This window comes from Tursiops truncatus, chromosome 2 (genome assembly GCF_011762595.2).
Source record: "Tursiops truncatus isolate mTurTru1 chromosome 2, mTurTru1.mat.Y, whole genome shotgun sequence".
Taxonomy (NCBI): Eukaryota; Metazoa; Chordata; class Mammalia; order Artiodactyla; family Delphinidae; genus Tursiops; species Tursiops truncatus.
The window spans coordinates 126,123,686-126,143,832 of NC_047035.1; the positions used below are offsets into that span (position 1 = coordinate 126,123,686).

General features: G+C 36.0%; 1 protein-coding gene across 5 annotated transcripts in view; it reads right to left on the reverse strand.

The window, feature by feature from the left end:
• Positions 1 to 2,866: 2,866 nt before the first annotated feature.
• Positions 2,867 to 20,147, reverse strand: part of LRRC28 (leucine rich repeat containing 28) — a 181,061-nt gene continuing 163,780 nt past the window's right edge. For 4 of the 5 annotated variants that reach the window (XR_012330252.1, XR_012330255.1, XR_012330253.1 and 1 more), the window contains 2 exons: positions 11,798 to 12,148; positions 2,867 to 3,168 (listed from right to left, as the gene is read on the reverse strand). Coding sequence is in view for 1 of the 5 variants with exons in the window: in XM_019945867.2 (XP_019801426.1) it covers positions 3,096 to 3,168 (73 nt within the window). In the remaining 4 variants the exon portion in view is untranslated. The remainder of the gene's footprint in view (positions 3,169 to 11,797; positions 12,149 to 20,147) is intronic. The other variant, XM_019945867.2, reaches the window with a different exon arrangement.

The window sequence follows — 20,147 nt, forward strand, 5'->3', positions numbered from 1 at the left end:
TTTGAATAAAAATGTTTTGATTTCTCCTGAAGCAATGTATCGTGTTTAAGATGAACATGTTTGATTTTTCAATTCAGGGAACAGAAACCTAATTTTACTATTAATGATTTCTAAAATTGGCTTTGAAAGAGATTACAAAATAGGTATATATTTTAGGGAAAACTGTGCAAACCTCGTAAGCTGACTGGTATTGAAGGCTTTTTTCTTAGACTGTAAACATTTTAATTCTTAATGCTTAATGTGGAAGAAAAGTGAGAGGTACCTTAAACTAGGCAGACAAGCCAGTGTGAAAGGTTTTAGTGAGTGTTGAGTACATTGACTAAAAGATGTTTAATGCAGACCTTGCTTTTCCAGAAAGGAGGGCCAGGTAACAAAGCAGTTCATCATTCTTTTCTATTAACCAAAATGTATCCTCCACTAGCCAGGACTCTTTTGTATTGATCATTTTAAAAAATGTTAAAGTGTGCTCAAAATATATATTTTATTCATTGAAGATGCAACATTTCATTCATCTACACAATGTTATGTAATTGAAGATTTTGGTATGATAACAATTGGGCATTTTGAAGAACACTGATAGGGTAATCCACTTTAAATGGACCCCCCCCCCCCTTGTACTATATCATAAGAAGGCCTATGCCCAACAGGGTATCCTGTATTTTAAAATTTACCATTAATCACATATCAGATTACTGATGAAAACTTACCTGAACAGACTGTATTTTCCAAATAACTCACTTTTTTGGGCATTATTATAATTGCATGAATTATTTCTCTACCTAGTATAACCATTGCTCAAGAAAACATATATATAGTAACTTTAGAATTTTCTGCAAAGCTCTGGACACAATTAAATATTTAGACTGTAGGCAAATCTTCTCCAGTCTACAACACTTCTTTATAATATCAAAAGACATCAGTGAATCCAGTACAAAATTTTTATAATGAACAGCACCAAAGAAGCCAAATTATAAGTTCCATTTCTCATCAATTAAGCTGGGTGCTGCATCAAGGATTAAGGCTGAGGCCACCCAAAGGTTGTCTGCCTAGCCCACTGCTGGTGTTCAACACACATTGCTTGTACAGAGGCTGTTTGGATTGTAAGTGTCTTTGTAAAATTTCAAACAAGTTAAAAGTATTACATATCCTTATCTCAACAGAATCCTGAATATCAGGTTAGCAAATTTCATAGTTCCATTTTAAGACATATGATTGTAGAGGGTAAAGTAGAAAGATGTTGAAACATATTACTGTCACTTAAATGATAGGTAGCAGCCACATAGGCCTGAACCACATTTGTGAAATTTCATGCCACATTTTTCACCTCCCAATTTATATACATGGAGGGGTTACACTAAAACTTCAATTATTCCAAAGGATGAAAGAAGTGTTACATTTTGATATAGATCTTCAGTTTCTATTATACCATAAGCCTTTGAAATATTAAGGCTGAAGAGGCCAAGTTATGAAAGGGACAAGAGGAAGTAAGAACAGTGGAAATACAGTTGATAATGTTCTGCCTTCACCATTCTATGTGGATAATCTGCTTTCCAGGCAGCAGGTGGTGTGACTGTGAAAAGATCACACATTTGTCAGTAACTATGTAGGATTTTTAGCACTGTTAGAGCCTAGCATTACAGATTTAGGGCAGCTAATAAAATTCCATAAACCAAATTTTTGACAAGTCTGAAATTTTTTGAAAATAATTTTCCTACCAAGTAAAACTTCTTGGTTCCCTTTTAGTCCTGTCTCATAGAAAACTATGTATAATTAAACTTTTTTAAAAAAGTAAAAAAAAGAATCACTTCACAGTAACCAGATGAACATCTGGCAGCAAAGCAATATTAAAATGCCATCCTTTCAAAGGAAGAGCAAGTATGTGAGTCCTCCATTAAGAGCATTATCTTATGTCAGAGCATAATCTCACACTTTCCATTTATGGCCTTTTTGCAAAAGTCCAAGGCTGAATTTGGACCTGCTTTTTCCTGTGTTTTCTCAATGTTATCTGGACAACAGTGTGTCAAGTACATAAGAAACCTAAGGTCAAAATGAAGATGATCTAATGCACCAGGTATTTAAATAAATGTGCACAGGCTGTACTTAGAATCACCTTGCTAAAAACTAGTAGCAGAAGTAGCTGAAGCCTGTTTGTCATATGTAACAAAAATATTTCAAAGTCAATATAAATTTAACCATAACCCATTTAACAAAAAACACCAGAGATCATATATTAATGTGTTTTTTTTCTCTCCCTTTCTCAGTAGCCAGAAAATGTTTAAGTCTAGAAAGAAAAGGATCAGATCTTTTAAAGCCTCATATGTCCCTCTTCTCATATAAAAAAATCTTATCAGGAAATTAAAAATTCAAAAATTATTTTTCTGTAGTTTTTCAAAATAAGTGTGTATTTCATTTATAATCTACAGTTTTATTTTTAAAACCCCCTCACAAAAGTCTCTTAATATGTTGCAAAACTTTATAAACAAGGTTGTAACTTTCCAGAGGGTATGTGCCAGGACCCTCATGAAGCCCCTACTGGAGTCTAACTTGGAAGCCAACTCAGGCACCCGCCCCCCCTCCCCCCCCACTGCTATTCAATACTATTGAGGTCACAGGGTTTACTGAAATTTGTTAAAAACATGGAGAATAACCTCTGGGGAATAATTCTCTGGGGAAAGAAAGAGAGATGAGAAGATTACAGATACCACTGAAAGTATGTGTGTTCAAAAGTTAATTTGGTTATATTATCAAATTACAGTTCTTCAGGGAGCTTAAACTTGCTCTAAATTAGATTCGGGGAGGCACATCAAACTAAATAGTCTGCATAAGAGACTCGCTGACATAAAAGAAAAACACGGAAGACAAAGGGTTCTTAATTTGGGGAAGGATATATTCCAACTTGGGGGAAGGGTGAAGGCATTTCAGCTCTGAAGCTCGATCATGACATTTCCAGAGTCCTGCAGTCCCCAAGCGTGACAGGACAGATCGGAAGGGCCTGTTGGGCCTGGCTGGACTCTCCTGTCCCTCTGTCACACTGTGCGATATGCAGGCAACTGCAGTGTCAAGCTGGCAACACTCCTGAGGCTCTTGAGTGTTTATCAACTCAGTAGGTCAAAAGTCTGCAGACACTGGGTGGAGCAGCAGTAAGCCACAAAACTCACAGTTGTCCTCCTGGAAGGGGAAAGAGGGGGAGAAGGACACTGTGAGTTCAAAAGGAAAGTCTCAGAATTCTTTCCATTAGAGACAGTCTTTTCCTTTGTTAAAATAAAGGATTAGGATGGTCAACAGAGTACACAACAGAAATATAAATTCCTTTTAAAACTGAGCACTGGAATCAGGTGAGGTATGTGTGTGCTTATTTTATTAGCAGTTTTCAGATGACGCAACATCCCTATGTTAGCAGCAAAGGAAAAGTAAGCTTTTTCCATGTTACAGTCTGAATTCGGCTTACTAGAACCAGTGCAATGACAGAATTTGAAATACGTTATAAAAGTCACTTTTTCTAAGAAAAAGTCACCAATTTAGCTAGAACACATATATATCGAAGAGCTTAAAAAACATAATTTTAAGGAATTTATCCTACAAATGTATGCCCACAGATTGCTTACAGAGGTAATTTCAGAATCTGAATCATGTAGTTTGAGGGTCTTCTCCCACACAACAGAGGAAACCCATCTCAGACTCCTGCTTGGCATATTTCTGCAGCGAGTCATGAGCCCTCCGATCCCAATCTGGGCAGCTCCAGTTGTTGGATGCCTTGTTTTCCCACCAGAAGTGCTATCCTCTGGTGAGGAGAGATTAATCTACTGTTGTTTTCACAGGACCCCTGTGCTGACTGTTTTCTCTTTTCTCCACCCCTCAACTCAGTCTTTGCCTTTCTCTGTAATCCAACAAGGTGACCTCTACAGACCCAACCTCCAAGGCTGCCTGATAGCTGGTTTCAGGCTGAATTAGGACAAGGGAGGTATAGCAGGAGGGTAAAGGGCAGGAAGAGAGAAAAGTTGAATATTTTCTTTTTCTTCTTTTTTTATAAAAAGTCTAGTTAATAGAGGTATAGTTACAGACAAACATAGAATAAAATTCACCCATTTTAAGTGTACAGTTGAATGAGTTTTGAAATATATGCAATTATTTAACTAACACCACCATCAAGATATAAAATACTTCTCATATCCCCAAATGTTCCTTGTGTCCACTTGCAGCCAACCCCCATCCCCTAAACCCCCTGACAAGTTTCTGGCAACCATTGATAATTTTGTTTCTCCGTGGGCTTTATTTTTCCCTGGGCCACCACAATCCTCCAAAAGAGGCTTTGCCATTATTTCATCTTGGATGATCAAAGATCTCAAGGCAAGAGCTAGACCTACTTCTATGGGTTCTCTTGCCTTAGATTTTTGTACTAATCCAGGATTCCCTTACCAACTGGTTCCAGCTAGCTCCCCTGGATGGACCCTCCTGTATGGCTCTAGTTCTCACTAGGCTCCAGTCACACTCAACCAGGCAGTTGACAACTCTGCCTTAGCCTTCACTTCCTGCTTGCACAGAGTCTCACTTCCTGCAAGCAGAGGTGAGAGCTCAGGGCCTTCTTGGGTCTTTTCTGAGCATGCTCACATCCTTTTGCATGCACATGACCTTACATACTCCTAGGAATATGTTAGTGCTTTTCAAAGCCCCAGTGGAAACCTTAGTCTATTGTTTGCCCCAACAGCTACCCACTGCCTCAGGCATCTGTGAAGTTAAGCAATTGCCTATAATTGTTTTGACAATTTTTGACAAATACCCTCAGAGAAGAGGCTTTTTGCACTGGTGATCTCTGACTGAGGAAATAAAGACAGGCTTGCAAGTAGGGTTTTTCAGTGAAACACCTTTTGAAGATGCTCCAACTTCCTTCCACCCCTTTCCAATTGTTGCCCAGCTGCTGGTTTTAACTGTGATAGCAGATTCTTGGTTTTCAAGGTTAAGACTAGAAGTTGGGACTATAGGTTAAAATATCACAAAGGTCTCTGTTCTTTTTGAGATTCAGTCACTTTTCTTGAATAAATGCACTCTGGATTGCTGTAAGCCTTTTGTTAATTTCCAGAGTTCTGAAAAATTCAATTCTGACAAGTTTTGCCAGTTTTTTCATTGCTTTTATGGAAAGGTTGACTATTTCTATCCCACTCCATCTCTACATCTCTGACCAGAGCTTTTATTGGGCAACCCCTCCTGTTGGTTCTAAGTCTCAACAGCCTCCAGATCTTCCTTTGTCCTTCATGCTAAAAGATTAAGAACGGTAAACCTTCCTACTGCTGTAAGTTCCCAGGTACTTTATCATCCTTGTGGGTGCTCTGAACCCTGCCTGAACTTCTGTAAATAGTCCTTCTCCATTAATTTCTCTTCAAAATCCCAGCTTCTGTGTGTTTTCCAGCCAGTACCCTGATTGATTTAGTAGGGAGTAGTCTAAGGAAACAGTCCATCAAAGTGGGATTCTGGGATTGGGTTGGTAAGTGCATGAATGACCTCATTACCAGGGAAAAATGGGACATCACTGATTACTCGAAGTTGTGGTATCACAATTACTCAAATTATCACTAAGACTGCCAGTGGAGGGTAAGGCACTGGGAGTTCAAGTGCTGTGGCACTTGACTGCTGTGGCATCATGGTGAATTCAAAGATTGTGGAGGGAGATGGCTTCTTTTGACTGCTTTAAAAGATTTCCCCAAATCCCAACCCCCTTCCAAAAAAAAAAAAAAAGATAAGCTTAGTGCCTTCTTGAACTCTCAACTCAAGGCATAGGTAGAGAATCAGAAAGTTTCTATGGTGGCTTTAAAGGAATTCTTATTTTATGAAGCTGTGGGAGGGACATGCCTGAGGCCTGAATGTACAGGCTGCAGAATCACATACCAGGTAAAAGTATACTAAGTCTCTTACGCTAAGGTAAAGGTTCTTGTGGGAAGGGGTGAGGACTTAAGAATTGAGATGGAAACCTTTGTGTAGACACAAAGCTAAGGACCTTAAACCTCTAATATCTCTAAACATTTCTTCACATCAGAAACAGCCCTTCTTACTATCTAAGAAAACAAGCATTCACTTGAATAAAAAGATTTCACTGACTTCATCTGGTGTGGTTACCTAAAAAGGAAATTCCTATCTTCTTCAGGCAGGAACAATACTCACTGCCTCTAGGGCCACAGAGAGAGCAAAATCCCAGCATGATTCAGAGAGTTAATTGCAAGGGCTGCTCCTGGGAGAGATTATGTACATGAAGGAGTTGTAGAATCTTGTCAAATTTTATTTGCAGAAATCTGGAGAGTAAGCATGGAAATGGAGTCTAAGTATAATACATTAGCCAGTGAGAATAAGTCTAAGGTTGGATCAGGCCAAGAAGGGTGTTTCACGAGGCCTCAGCATTTAATGTGTTAGTATGAGTACCTATAATGGTTAATAGAAGTCTTGCTTCAGTAGAGGCCTACAGTCAATGAGACAGAGATGCTAGAACTTCCACTGCACAGTCTAGAGGGAGGAGATCAAAGGCTTAGAGAAATGGGAATGTTGAAGTGGATCCAATGTGGCCTAACCTGCTTAGCCACCACCTGGAAACCTCTGGGAGGGTCAGGAAGACAGTCCCTTCACTAAGACATTAATATATGTATTGGTGAGGGGAAGTCAAACTGGAAGTAGCAAGCACACCTGATACTTAATATGACACATGCCTACTAGAGGTGAGAGAGAAAGCCTGCAAAAGCTCAGGTGTCTGCTACATTGGTAAAGTTTCAAACAGAAAAGAAGAGTTACATCCAGAACTGTCCACTTGAAGAAACAGATACACACTTGTGGGTCCCTTTGGATTTTGGAGGCAAAACACATTTTGGGAGCCCCAATCTTCCAAGGTTCTTTCTCTTACAACTAAAACACCCTGGTCATAATACAACAAACAAGCATTGGAAGACTCTGAAAGACATAATGAAGATAGACAGACTATGATCCTGGGACTTGAGAAGCAACACAGCAATGGTAAACTCCCGAGGCTTCCTTATTGCCTCCCATATACTTCAGATAGGATGCTGTAGGAACTTCCAACCCAGAACCACCAACAGGCAGAGTCAAAAAACCAAAAGAAAAGAAAACAAAACACAACAAAAAAAACAACCCCCCCCAAAAAAAACTCCAAGAAAAGCCTGTTATCCCTATCCAAAGGATTAGGACAGAGAAATCCATCAATTTCTATCGAAAGTAAATAACTAGTTGCTTAGGGCTAGGTATGGGGAAAGAGAGAGGTGATAGATAAAGGGTACAAGGTTTCTCTTAGGGTGAGAAAAACGTTCTAAAATTGTCTGTGGTATTAGTTGCATGTTATCTGTGACTACAGTACAAACTGCTGATTTGTATACTTTAAATGGGTGAATTGTATGATATGTAAATTGTCTCAATAAAGCTGTTAAAAAATAGCACTAAAAGGAGAAATAGATAAACTCACAATTAGAGTGGGAACTTCAACTTCTTTACTCTTAGCAACTGACAGAACTACCAGACAGAAAATCAGCACAGGTGTAGAAGAACTGAACAACTCAATGAACCAAAGAATCTAATTGACATATACAAAACACTCCACCCAAAGGCAACAAAGTACACTTTTTTTTTTCCTAAAAGCCCATGGAATATTCACCAGGACAGACTATATTCTGTGCCAAAGAACAAGCCTCACAAATTTGAAAGAATTGAAATTATATACAGAGAACACATCTGGTTTCATCTCTGACATAAAGAGCCTAGAAGTCCTCACTCCTGTTCTTACAACAAGAACAAGCTGAACAAATTGAAAATCAACAACTTTTCTCCACTCACCAGAGAACTGAGGTCATAGGGCAAACTGCAACTTCAAAATCTGGTGAGACAGGTACCTCCAGAGTCACAGCTGAGACTTGCTTACCTGGATAGAAGATGCTAGAATTGCTGGAGGCTGAGTGTGGACAAGCCTGAGAGTGAGATACTCCTGAGGCTGCAATGTTAGGGTGATACACACATTCTTAGGTTTTACCTACAGAAACCCTACAGGCTATCATGGTGAAAATCCGTAAAAGATCCCCTTGTTGCTCATTCAGGAAGAGAAAAAGAGTAGTCATTACGTAACATGTCCAGAGCATCCTCCATAACAAAGGACAGTTCTCCAGAGAAAGTTTACCAGAGCCTTATCCCAGGTGTGGAAGGGCATTCTTCCCACCCTAGCCCCCTTTAGCCTGCCCATCCCACCTAAGAGGGGAAAGCAAACTATGCAAGATGAGAAAAATTTATGAAGGTCACAGCCTAGAAATACAGGCCCACTAAAATAATGATATAATCATAAAATTTAGAACATTTTCCTCCCTCATTTACCACAAGAGTAAATGGCCTCCAGAATAAGGACAGTGGATTACAGATAAAATTGATACACAGAAATCTCTTGCATTCCTATACACTAACAATGAAAGATCAGAAAGAGAAATTAAGGAAACAATCCCATTTACCACTGCATGAAAAAGAATGAAATACCTAGGAATAAACCTACCTAAGGAGGCAAAAGACCTATACTCTGAAAACTGTAAGACACTGATGAAAGAAACTGAAGATGACACAAATAGATGGAAAGATATGCCATGTTCTTGGATTGGAAGAATCAATATTGTCAAAATGACAATTCTATCCAAGGCAGTTTACAGATTCAATGAAATCCCTATCAAATTACCAATGACATTTTTCACAGAACGAGAACAAAAAAATTTAAAATTTGTATAGAAACACAAAAGACCCCGAATAGCCAAAGGAATCCTGAGAAAGAAAAATGGAGCTCGAGGAATCAGGCTCCCTGACTTCAGATTATAATACAAAGCTATAGTCATCAAAACAGTATGGTACTGGCACAAAAACAGAAATATAGATCAACAGAATAGGACAGAAAACCCAGAAATAAACTCACGCACCTATAGTCAATTAATCTATGACAAAGGAGGCAAGAATATACAATGGAGAAAAGACAGTCTCTTCAATAAGTGGTGCTGGGAAAACTAAACAGCTACATGAAAAAAAAAAAAAAAAAGAAAAGAAAGAAATTAGAACATTCTCTAACACCCTACACAAAACTAAACTCAAAATGGATTAAAGACCTAAATGTAAGGCCGGATACTATAAAACTCTTAGAAGAAAACATAGGCAGAACACTCTTTGACATAAATCGCATCAGTATTTTTTGCATCCACCTCCTAAGAGTAATGAAAATAAAAATAAACAAATGGGACCTAATTAAACTTAAAAGCTTTTGCACAGCAAAGGAAACCATAAACAAAATGAAAAGACTACCCATAGAATGGGAGAAAATATCTGCAAACAAAGCAACTGACAAGAGATTAATCTCCAAAATATACAAACAGCTCATGCAGCTCTATATCAAAAAACAAATAACCCAATCAAAAACAGGCAGAAGATCTAAATAAACATTTCTCCAAAGAAGACAAACAGATGGCCAAAAAGCACATGAAAAGATGCTCAACATCACTAATTATTGGAGAAATGAAAATCAAAACTACAATGAGGTACCACCTCACACCAGTCAGAAGAGCCATCATCAAAATGTCTACACACAATAAATGCTGGAGAGGGTGTGGAGAAAACGGAACCTTCCTACACTGTTGGTGGGAATGTAAATTGGTGCAACCACTATGGAGAACAGCATGGAGGTTCCTTAAAAAACTAAAAATAGAACTACCATATGATCTAGCAATCCCACTCCTGGGCATATATCTGGAGAAAACCGTAGTTCGAAAAGATATATGGACCCCAGTGTTCATTGCAGCACTGTCTACAACAGCCAAGATATGGAAGCAACCTAAATGTCCATCAACAGAGGAATGGATAAAGAAGATGTACTACATATATACAATGGAATATTACTCAGCCATAAAAAAGAATGAAATAATGCCATTTGCAGCAATATGGATGGACTTAAAGGTTATCATACTAAGTGAAGTAAGTCAGACAGAGAAAGACAAATATCATATGACATCACTTATATGTGGAATCTAAAAGAAATGATACAAATGAACTTGTTTACAAAACAGACTCACAGACATTGAAAACAAACTTATGGTTACCAAAGGGGAAACGTGGTGGGGAGGGATAAATTAGGAATAACAAATACACACTGCTGTATATAAAATAGATAACAACAAGGATCTACTATATAGCACAAGAAACTACTCAATATTCTGTAATAACCTATATGGGAAAAGAATCTGAAAAAGAATGGAAATATGTATATGTATAAATGAATCACTCTGCTGTACACCTGAAATTAACACAACATTGTAAATCAACCATACTCTAAAATACAATTTTAAAATAAATTAATTAATAAAAATAAAAAAGCAAAATAAATAAAATCCCAGCACTGTTAAACCTTGGGTTCATCTTACTGGGCCCACCCAGGGGCCTGCAGGGGGTGCAGTGGGCAGTCCTGAGGGTGCTGGGGGAAGGGGGCTCACCATGCTCCTAAAGCTCATTTACCAACAGTGCAGCCTGGGCTTGACAGGATATTGAGGTGAGGATCTAGTTTTTAAACTATACAGGAGTATGGAAGAAAAGTCATGAGAAAATAGGAGAGAATGAAGAATGTTATGAGATAAATGCATTCCCATTAAAATTTTGCATTTAAAAACAAAAACAGCTGCAAGATGCAGGCTCTCTGAGGAGTATACAGGGAAGCCCAAAGTTAAGCAAGGAGAATCATAAAAGGACACTAAAGGAATCTGAATTTCAATCTGAAGCCTCTAGTACCTACTACAACAAACATAAAACAGAGCTCAGTTCCTAGCCAGATTAAAATAAAATCTCATACTAAATGCCTATTTAGCTCAGTTCTTATTACCCAATATGTCTGTCTTTCAACAAAAAATTACAAGAGATGCCAAAAGGCAAGAAAAAGCACATGCTGAAGAGACAAAGAAAACCTCAGAACCAGACTCAGATATGACAGAGATGTTAGAATTATCATAGGGAATTAAAAAAAAATAGAACAGAAAATCCGCGATCTGTGGGACAATTTCTAATGGTGCAAGATATGCATAATTAGAATACTAGAAAGAAAAGGAGATAAAAGAGAAGAAGAGAAGAATTTGAAGTAATAATGGTTAAGGACTTTACAAAATTAATGACAGATCCAGAAACTTAACAACACTAAGCAGGATAAAAATCAAAAACAAAAACACTACACATAAGAAATATTATATTCTATCACTTATATGTGGAATCTAAAATATGACACAAATGAACATATCTATGAAACAGAACAGACTCACAGACATAGAGAACAGATATGTGGCTGCCAAAGGAGAAGAGAGTGGAAGAGGGATGGATTGGGAGTTTGTAGTCAGCAGATGCAAATTAGTAAATATAGAATGGACAAACAACAAGGTCCTACCACATAGCACAGGGAACTATATTCATAATCCTGTGAAAACCATAATGGAAAAGAATATAGAAAAGAATATATATATATATATACATACACACACACACACACACACACATATATATATATATATAAAACTGAAAATCACTTTCTGTATAGCAACATTGTAAGTCACCTATACTTCAATGAAAAAAAAAAAGAAATATCAAACTGGAGAAAACCAAAGAAAAAGGAAATCTTAGAAAAAAGCCAGAGGAGAAAAAAACGTTACCTATAAAGGAACAAGTATAAGACACAGTAGACTTCTTATTAGAACCATGCAAGCAAGAAGAGAGTGGAGTGAGATATTTAGTGTGCTCAAAGAAAAAAAAAATCACTAACCTAGAATTTTATATCCAGTGAAATTATCCTACAAAAGTAAAGGAGTATAAAGAATTTTTCAAACAAACTGAGAACTAAGGGAATTCATTGCCAGCGAACTTGTCCTGCAAGAAAGGTTGAAAGGAGTTCTTCAGGGAGAGGAAAGGGTATAGGTAAAAAATTCAGATCTAGGGCTTCCCTGGTGGCGCAGTGGTTGAGAGTCTGCCTGCCGATGCAGGGGACATGGGTTCGTGCCCCGGTCCAGGAAGATCCCACATGCTGCGGAGCAGCTGGGCCCGTGAGCCATGGCCACTGAGCTTGCGCATCTGGAGCCTGTGCTCCGCAATGGGAGAGGTCACAACGGTGAGAGGCCTGCGTACCGCAAAAAAAAGAAAAAATTCAGATCTAAATAAAACTAGGGATGACATGATACTATATATAGAAAATTCTAAAATCTCCACACACACACAAAATTAGAATAAATGAATTCAGTAAAGTTGCAGGATACAAGATGAATATACAGAAATATGTTGCTTATCGATACTAATAATGGATTATCAGAAAGAGAATTCAAGAAAACAATCTCTTCTACAATTGCATCAAAAAGAATAAAATGCCTAGAAATAAATTTAACCAAGAGGGTGAAAGACTTATACTCTACAAGACATTGATGAAGGAAATTGAAGATGATACATATAAAAGATACCCTCTTTTCATGGATTGGAAGAATTAATACTGTTAAAACGTCCATACTACCCAAGGCAATCTACAGATTTAATGTTATCCTTATCAAAATACCCAAAACATTTTTCACAGAACTAGAACAAATAATTCTAAAATTTACTTTTTTAATCTATTTTTTTCATTTAATACTTTTCAACTTGAATTTTAGTTTGTCAATAATAATACTGCCATTCCCACCTTGTTTGTTTGTCTTGTTTTGGTGTAATTTAGCTTTTTGTCTTCAAAAGTTTAAGTAATTTTGTCTTAAGGTATTCTTTCCTCTCTTGCTTTCACCTTCTCTCTCTCTCCCTCTCTCCCTCCCTCTCTCTGCCTTAACACAACTTAAGACATAAGAATCTCTTGAGGAATTGAATCCATTCACATTTATACAGTAGGTCCTTACTAGTTATCTGTTTTATATATAGTAGGATATATATGTCAATTCCAATCTCCCAATTTATCCCTCCCCCCTTACCCCCTGGTAACCATAAGTTTGTTTTCTACATCTGTGACTCTACTTCTGTTTTGTAAATAAGTTCACTTGTGCCCTTTTTTTAGATTCCACATATAAGTGAAATATGGTATTTGTCTTTCTCTGTCTGACTTACTTCACTCAGTATGACCACAAAAGACCCTGAACTGCCAAAACAATCTTGAGAAAAAAGAACAAAGCTGGATGCTTCCTGACTTCAAACTATACTACAAAACTACAGTCATCAAAACAGTATGGTATTGGCACGAAAACAGACACATAGATCAATGGAACAGAATAGAAAGCCCAGATATAAACCCATGCACTTATGGTCAATTAATCTATGACAAAGGAGGCAAGAGTATGCAATGGAGAAAAGACAGTCTCTTCAGTAAGTGGTGCTGGAAAAACTGACAGCTACATGTAAAGGAATGAGATTAGAACATTTCCTCACCCCATATACAGAAATAAACTCAAAATGGATTAAAGATCTAAATTTAAGACTGGAAACCATAAAACTCCTAGAAGAAAACATAGGCAGAACACTTTTGACATAAATTGTAGCAACATTTTTTTTGGATCTGTCTCTTAAGGCAAAGGAAACAAAAGCAAAAATAAACATATGGGACCTACTTAAACTTAAAAGCTTTTGCACAGCAAATGAAACTATCAACATAATGAAAAGACAACCTACTGAATTGGAGAAAATATTTGCTAATGATATGACCAATAAGGGGTTAATACCCAAAATATATAAACAGCTCACACAACTTAGTATCAAAAACAAACAACAAAAACAAAAACCAAACAACCTGATTAAACAATGGGCAGAAAACATGAATGGGCAGTTTTCAAAAGAAGATATACAGATGGTTAATAGGCACATGAAAAGATGTTCAACATTGCTAATCATCAGAGAAATGCAAATCAAAACCAAAATGAGATAGCACCTCACATCTGTCAGAACAGCTATCATCGAAACGTCTACAAATAACAAATGTTGGCAAGGATGTGGAGAAAAGGGAACCCTAGCACACTTCTGGTGGGAATGTAAATTGGTGCAGCCACTATGGAAAACAGTATGGAGGTTCCTCAAAAAACTAAGAATAGATCTACCATATGATCCAGCAATTCCACTCCTGGGTATACAACCAAAGAAAACAAGAAAAGATACATACACCCCAATGTTCATAGCAGCATTATTTATAATAGCTAAGATACAGAATGGAATATAATTCAGCCATAAAAAATAATGAAATTCTGCCATTTGCAGCAACATGGATGGACCTGGAGAATATTATGTTAAGTGAAATTAGTCAGACAGAGAAAGACAAATACTGCGTGTTATCGCATATATGTGGAATCTAAAGAATAAAACAAAGAATATATATAACAAAACAGAAACAGATTCATAAATATAGAGATCAAACTAGTTATTACCAGTGAGAGGGAAAGGGGAAGGGGTAAGATAGACATAGGGGATTAAGAGGCATAAACTACTATGTATAAAATAAATAAGCTATAAGGATATATTGTACAGTACAGGGAATATAGCCAGTATTTATAATAACTTTAAATGGAGTATAATCTATAAAAAATTGAATCACTGTGTTGTACACCTGAAATTAATGTAGTATTGTAAATCAACTATACGTCAATAAAAATTTTAAAAATAAAAACATTCTTCCGAATAAAATGAATAAATAAATAAATAGGAAGGTTGTTGGAGAAGGAATAAAGTTAAGTAAAATCTTTTATTTTTATAATTTTCAATTGATCTAAAAATTAACTTGTTTCACGTAATAAGGGTAACAATGTAGCATGATTACAACAGATGAATAGTGAAATGAATGACAGCAAAGGTATAAAAGGAGTATAGGTATAAAAGGTATCAAAGGTATAAAAACTTCAACAATGAAAATAAAAATACAACATATCAAAAATTTTGAGACATAGTAAAGCAGTGCTGACAGAGAAATTAATAGCTTTAAATGCTTAAGTTAGAAAATAGGAAAGGTCTTAAATCAATACTCTAAGTTTCTACCCTAACCTCCCCCTCCAAAAAAAAAAAAAAAAAAAAGAGCAAAATAAATCCAAAGCTAGTAGGAGGAAGTAAAGAAGAGAAACCAATGAAATTAAAACCTTCACTAGGATTAACAAGATCAATAAAATTGATAAATCTCTAGCAAGACTGACAAAGATTAAAAAAAGGAAAACACAAATTAATATAAGAAATGAAACAGGTGATATAAATACATATTCTGCAGTCATTAAAAAGATATAAGGGAATACCTTAAACAACTTCACACTAATAAATTTGCCAACTGAGAACAGATGAATCCCTTGAAAACCACAAACTACCAAAACTCAACCAAGATAAAATAGCCCACTTGAATAGTCCTATAACTATTAAAGAAATTGAGTCTGTAATTAAAAACGAGAAATTTCCAGGTCCACCCAGATTGTTTCACTGGATAGTTCTATCAAACACTTAAAGAAGTACTAAGAGGAATTTTTACACTGTCTCTTTCAGAAAAATAGGAGAGGAGGAACACTTCCCAGCTCATTTTATGTGGCCAGTATTACTCTGACTCTAAAACCAGACAAAGAGTACAAAACCAGAAAACTACAGACCAATATCTCTCATGAACAGAGATATAAAAATCCTCAAGAAAGTATTAATAAATTAAATACAGAAATGTATTATAAAAAGAACTATACACACCAATTAAGTGGGAGTTATTCTGGGTATGTAAAGCTGGTTCAATATTTGAAAATCAATGTCATCCAATACATCAACAGGTTAACAAAAAAAAATTAGTATGATATCAATGAACTCAAAAAGTATTTAACCAAAGACAACATCCATTCATGATTAAAAAAAAAAAAAACTCTCAGCAAACCAGGAATAAAGGGGATCTTTCTCAATTTGATAAATATTTGATAAAACCTACTGCTTACATCATACAAAATGTCCACACAAAATGGACAGTGATGTCCATTTTCACCACCTTAGTCAATAAAGCAAGAAAAAGAAATAAAAGGCATACAGACTGGAAAGGAAGAAATAAAAACTATTCCTACTTTCAGATGACATATCTACATGGAAAATGCCAAGGAATCTATAAAAAATACTCTTAGACTCTTAAGCAAATTCAGCAAGGTTGCAAGCACATCAGATCAAAATATAAAAATTAATCATATTTCCATATACTAACAAAAAACACATGGAAATTGAATTTTTAAAATATAGTATCATTTATAATCACACAAAGAAAGTGACATACTTGGGTATAAACTTAAAACATTTAAGGATGCTTAAAATTATTAAATGCTGATGAAAGAAATAAAAGAATACCTAAATAAATGGAGAGACATACTGTGTTCATGCACTGGAAGACTCAGAAATAGTAAAGATGTCAATTCTCTCCAAACTAATCTATAGATTAAATGCAATTCTTATCAAAATCCAGCACAAAATCCAGCTTATCTTTGTTCTTTGGAAACAAAGATAAGCTTATTCTAAAACTTCTACAGAAAAGCAAAGACCTTAGAATAGTTAAGACAATCTTGAAAGAGAAGATTAAAGTGAAAGTATCACTTCACCTGCTATTAAGGCCTACTATATAACTACAGTAATCAAGGCAGTTTGGTACTGACTGAGAGAAAGACACAGATCAATGAAATTGAAGAGAATATAAGAGAATATCTTCATGACCTTGGCAGTAGGTAAAGATTTCTTAGGACACAAAAAGCACTAGCTATAAAATTAAAATGGATAAACTTGACTTGACCAAAATTAAAACTACTCTTCAAATTATACTCGTAAGAAAATGAAAAGGCAGGCATCAATTTTGAGATTTTCTTAATTCAGGAAGTTATGTGAATTTTAAGTTATTAGATACTTTGTATTATCTTACTTTAAAAAAAAAAAACTAAAGTTGGTTAGAACCCTAGTTCAGATAATTTGCTACACCAGAATATATATGGTTGTATAAATAACAACTGAAATGAAACTCAAGCACAAAATGATCTTAAAAGGCAAGTGCAATTTTGAGGATCAGCTACCTAAACTTATTTCTTCCTGTTTTTTTAAAAGATAATTATGTTAACTAAAAAATCATTCATAGAAGTGATGCACTTCATACCACAACCATTTAATTAAAAATTAAGGTTCTATGCAAAAAAATCCAATTCCATAAAGATATGGGATTGTTATTCACTGATGCATACTGCTCACTGGATCATCATTAACTCCTTATGATGCTCAAGGGGGTAGGGTGGGTAACATGGAGGTGTCATATTTGTGCTACAAAGAAATCCCAAGCCTGTGTATTTATTTATTTAAAAAAACTTTTTATTTTATATTGGAGTATAGTTGATTAACAATGTTGTGTTACTTTCAGGTGTACAGCAGTGATTCAGTTATACATATACGTGTATCTATTCTTTCTCAAATTCCTTCCTGTATCTATTCTTTTTCAAATTCTTTTCCCATTTAGGTTGTTACATAATGTTGAGCAGAGTTCCCTGTGCTTTACAATAGGTCCCTGTTGGTTATCCATTTTAAATATAGCAGTGTGTACATGTCAATCCCAAACTCCCTAACTATCCCCTCCCCAGTGGTAACCATAAGTTCCTTCTCTAAGTCTGTTTGTGTTTTGTATATAAGTTCATTTGTATCATTTCTTTTCAGATTCTACACATAAGCGATATAATACAATATTTCTCTTTCTCTGTCTGACTTACTTCACTCAGTATGACAATCTCTAGGTCCATCCCTGTTGCTGCAAATGGCATTATTTCATTCTTTTCAATGGCTGAGTAATATGTGTACTTATTTACTTTTGGGAAACTCATCTAAGAGCATACTGTATTTGCTTGCTTCTTTAATGATCTAAGTTGTTACAAGTACGTCAACAAGTCTACTGCCTTAACAATACATTTGTGTTGGTTAGGTCCTTTAAAAAAATTACAGAACTGTGGAACCAGAGACATGATAGTTTCAGGGGAGAAACTTTTAGCTAAGCAATAAACTCTAGAATTAGGAAAAAGATGCTGATAAATTCTACAAAGAACATCAGACATGACATTTGTTGCTTTAGAATCTCTGAGCATACTTATAGGCAAGGCAGAAGAAAGAGCATTTCAGCTTAGTTTTAAAATAAATACCATTATTTTTAAGAAAAAAATCACAATGTTGTTGCATATATTGGAGCCCACAAAAATCATAAGAAATGTGGTGTTTTCTTTATAAACCTATTTTCTGATTAGAAACAAAAAGCATATCCTTGACTCATACAGAAATTCAAGCCAGAAGAAAAATAATATTAGAAAGAATCGATCAGATGAAATCCCAAGCCTGTGAACATATTACCATGTAAGAGAATTATGTGAGAATCATCTAATAACATACGGTATTTCTTGTTACATTTATGGTTAATGACTGTCTCTCATGGGAAGATTCTGTGTGCAGAACCAAAGACTTAAATATACACATGCTTCTCTACTAGATCTGCCCATGCCCTAGAACTTTACGAGTGAGATATGTATGGGAAAAGAAGTATCAGGTGGTTTGGTCATAACTGAACCCCTAATACCTAGTAAAGAGTTTGGCACCCAGCAGATGGTCAGTACATGATTGTTTAGTGATACAATGAGAAAGAAAAAGTTAAGAACAATTTACTTAAATTTGTTGAGGAATATTTTACCCATGCAAAATTGCATAAGTTACCTTAAGTTGGTGCCAACAAATAGGCTTCTGCTGAAAGAAAAAAAACCAAACCCAAACGTAAGTACGCAATTAATGTCAGTATTACTGATGTCAACTGGTTTCACAGAAGAAAGTAATACCGACACAACTAGGGCACCTACCAGGCACCGGTGGGGGACCATGGACACCTAAGGGGACAGGAGGGACCCTCAGTGACTGGCTTGCGGGATCTTGATTCCCAAGCTGGAGGTCAGGCCTGAGCTCCTGTGGTGAGAGCTCTGAGTCCAAACTTCTGGACTAACAGAGAACCTTAGATCCCAGGGAATATCAATCAGAGTGAGGCCTCCCAGAGATCCTCATCTCAGCACCAAGACCTAGCTCTATCCAACTGCCTACAAACGCCAGTGCTGGAGGTATCAGGCCAAACAACAAGTAAGACAGGAATACAGCACCACCCATCCAAAAAAAAAAAAGTAATGAAATGACAAAAAAATTTGTTGCAGACGAAGGAGCAAGGTAAAAACCTACAAGACCAATTAAATGAAGACGAAATACACAACCTACCTGAAAAAAAATTCAGAGTAATGATAGTAAAGATGATCCAAAATCTTGGAAACAGAATGGAGAAAATACAAGAAACATTTAATGAGGATCTAGAAGAACTAAAAAGCAAACAAATAGTGATGAACAACACAATCACTGAAATTAAAAATACTCTAGAAGGAATCAATAACAGAATAACTGAGACACAACAACGGATAAGTGAGCTGGAATATAAAATGGTGGAAATAACTGCCAGGGAGAAGAATAAAGAAAAAAGAATGAAAAGAATTGAGGACAGTCTCAGAGACCTCTGGGAGAATGTTAAACACACCAACATTCGAATTATAGGGGTCCCAGAAGAAGAAGAGAAAAAGAAAGGGTCTGAGAAAATATTTGAAGAGATTATGTTCAAAAGCTTGCTTAATATGGGAAAGAGTCAATCAAGTCCAGGAAGCGCAGAGAGTATCATACAGGATAAACCCAAAGAGAAACATGCTGAGACACATATTAATCAACCTATCAAAAATCACATACAAAGAAAAAATATTGAAAGCAGCAAGGGAAAAGCAACAAATAACATACAAGAGGATCTCCATAAGGTTAACATCATATTTTTCAGCAGAAACTCTGCAAGCCAGAACGGAGTGGCAGAACATATTTAAAGTGATGAAAGGGAAAAACCTACAACCAAGATTACTCTACCCAGCAAGGATCTCATTCAGATTCAACGGAGAAATTAAAACCTTTACAGACAAGCAAAAGCTAAGAGAATTCAGCACCACCAAACCAGCTTTACAACAAATGCTAAAGGAACTTCTCTAGGCAGGAAACACAAGAAAAGGAAAAGACCTACAATAACAAACCCAAAACAATTAAGAAAATGGTAATAGGAACATACATATCGATAATTATCTTAAATG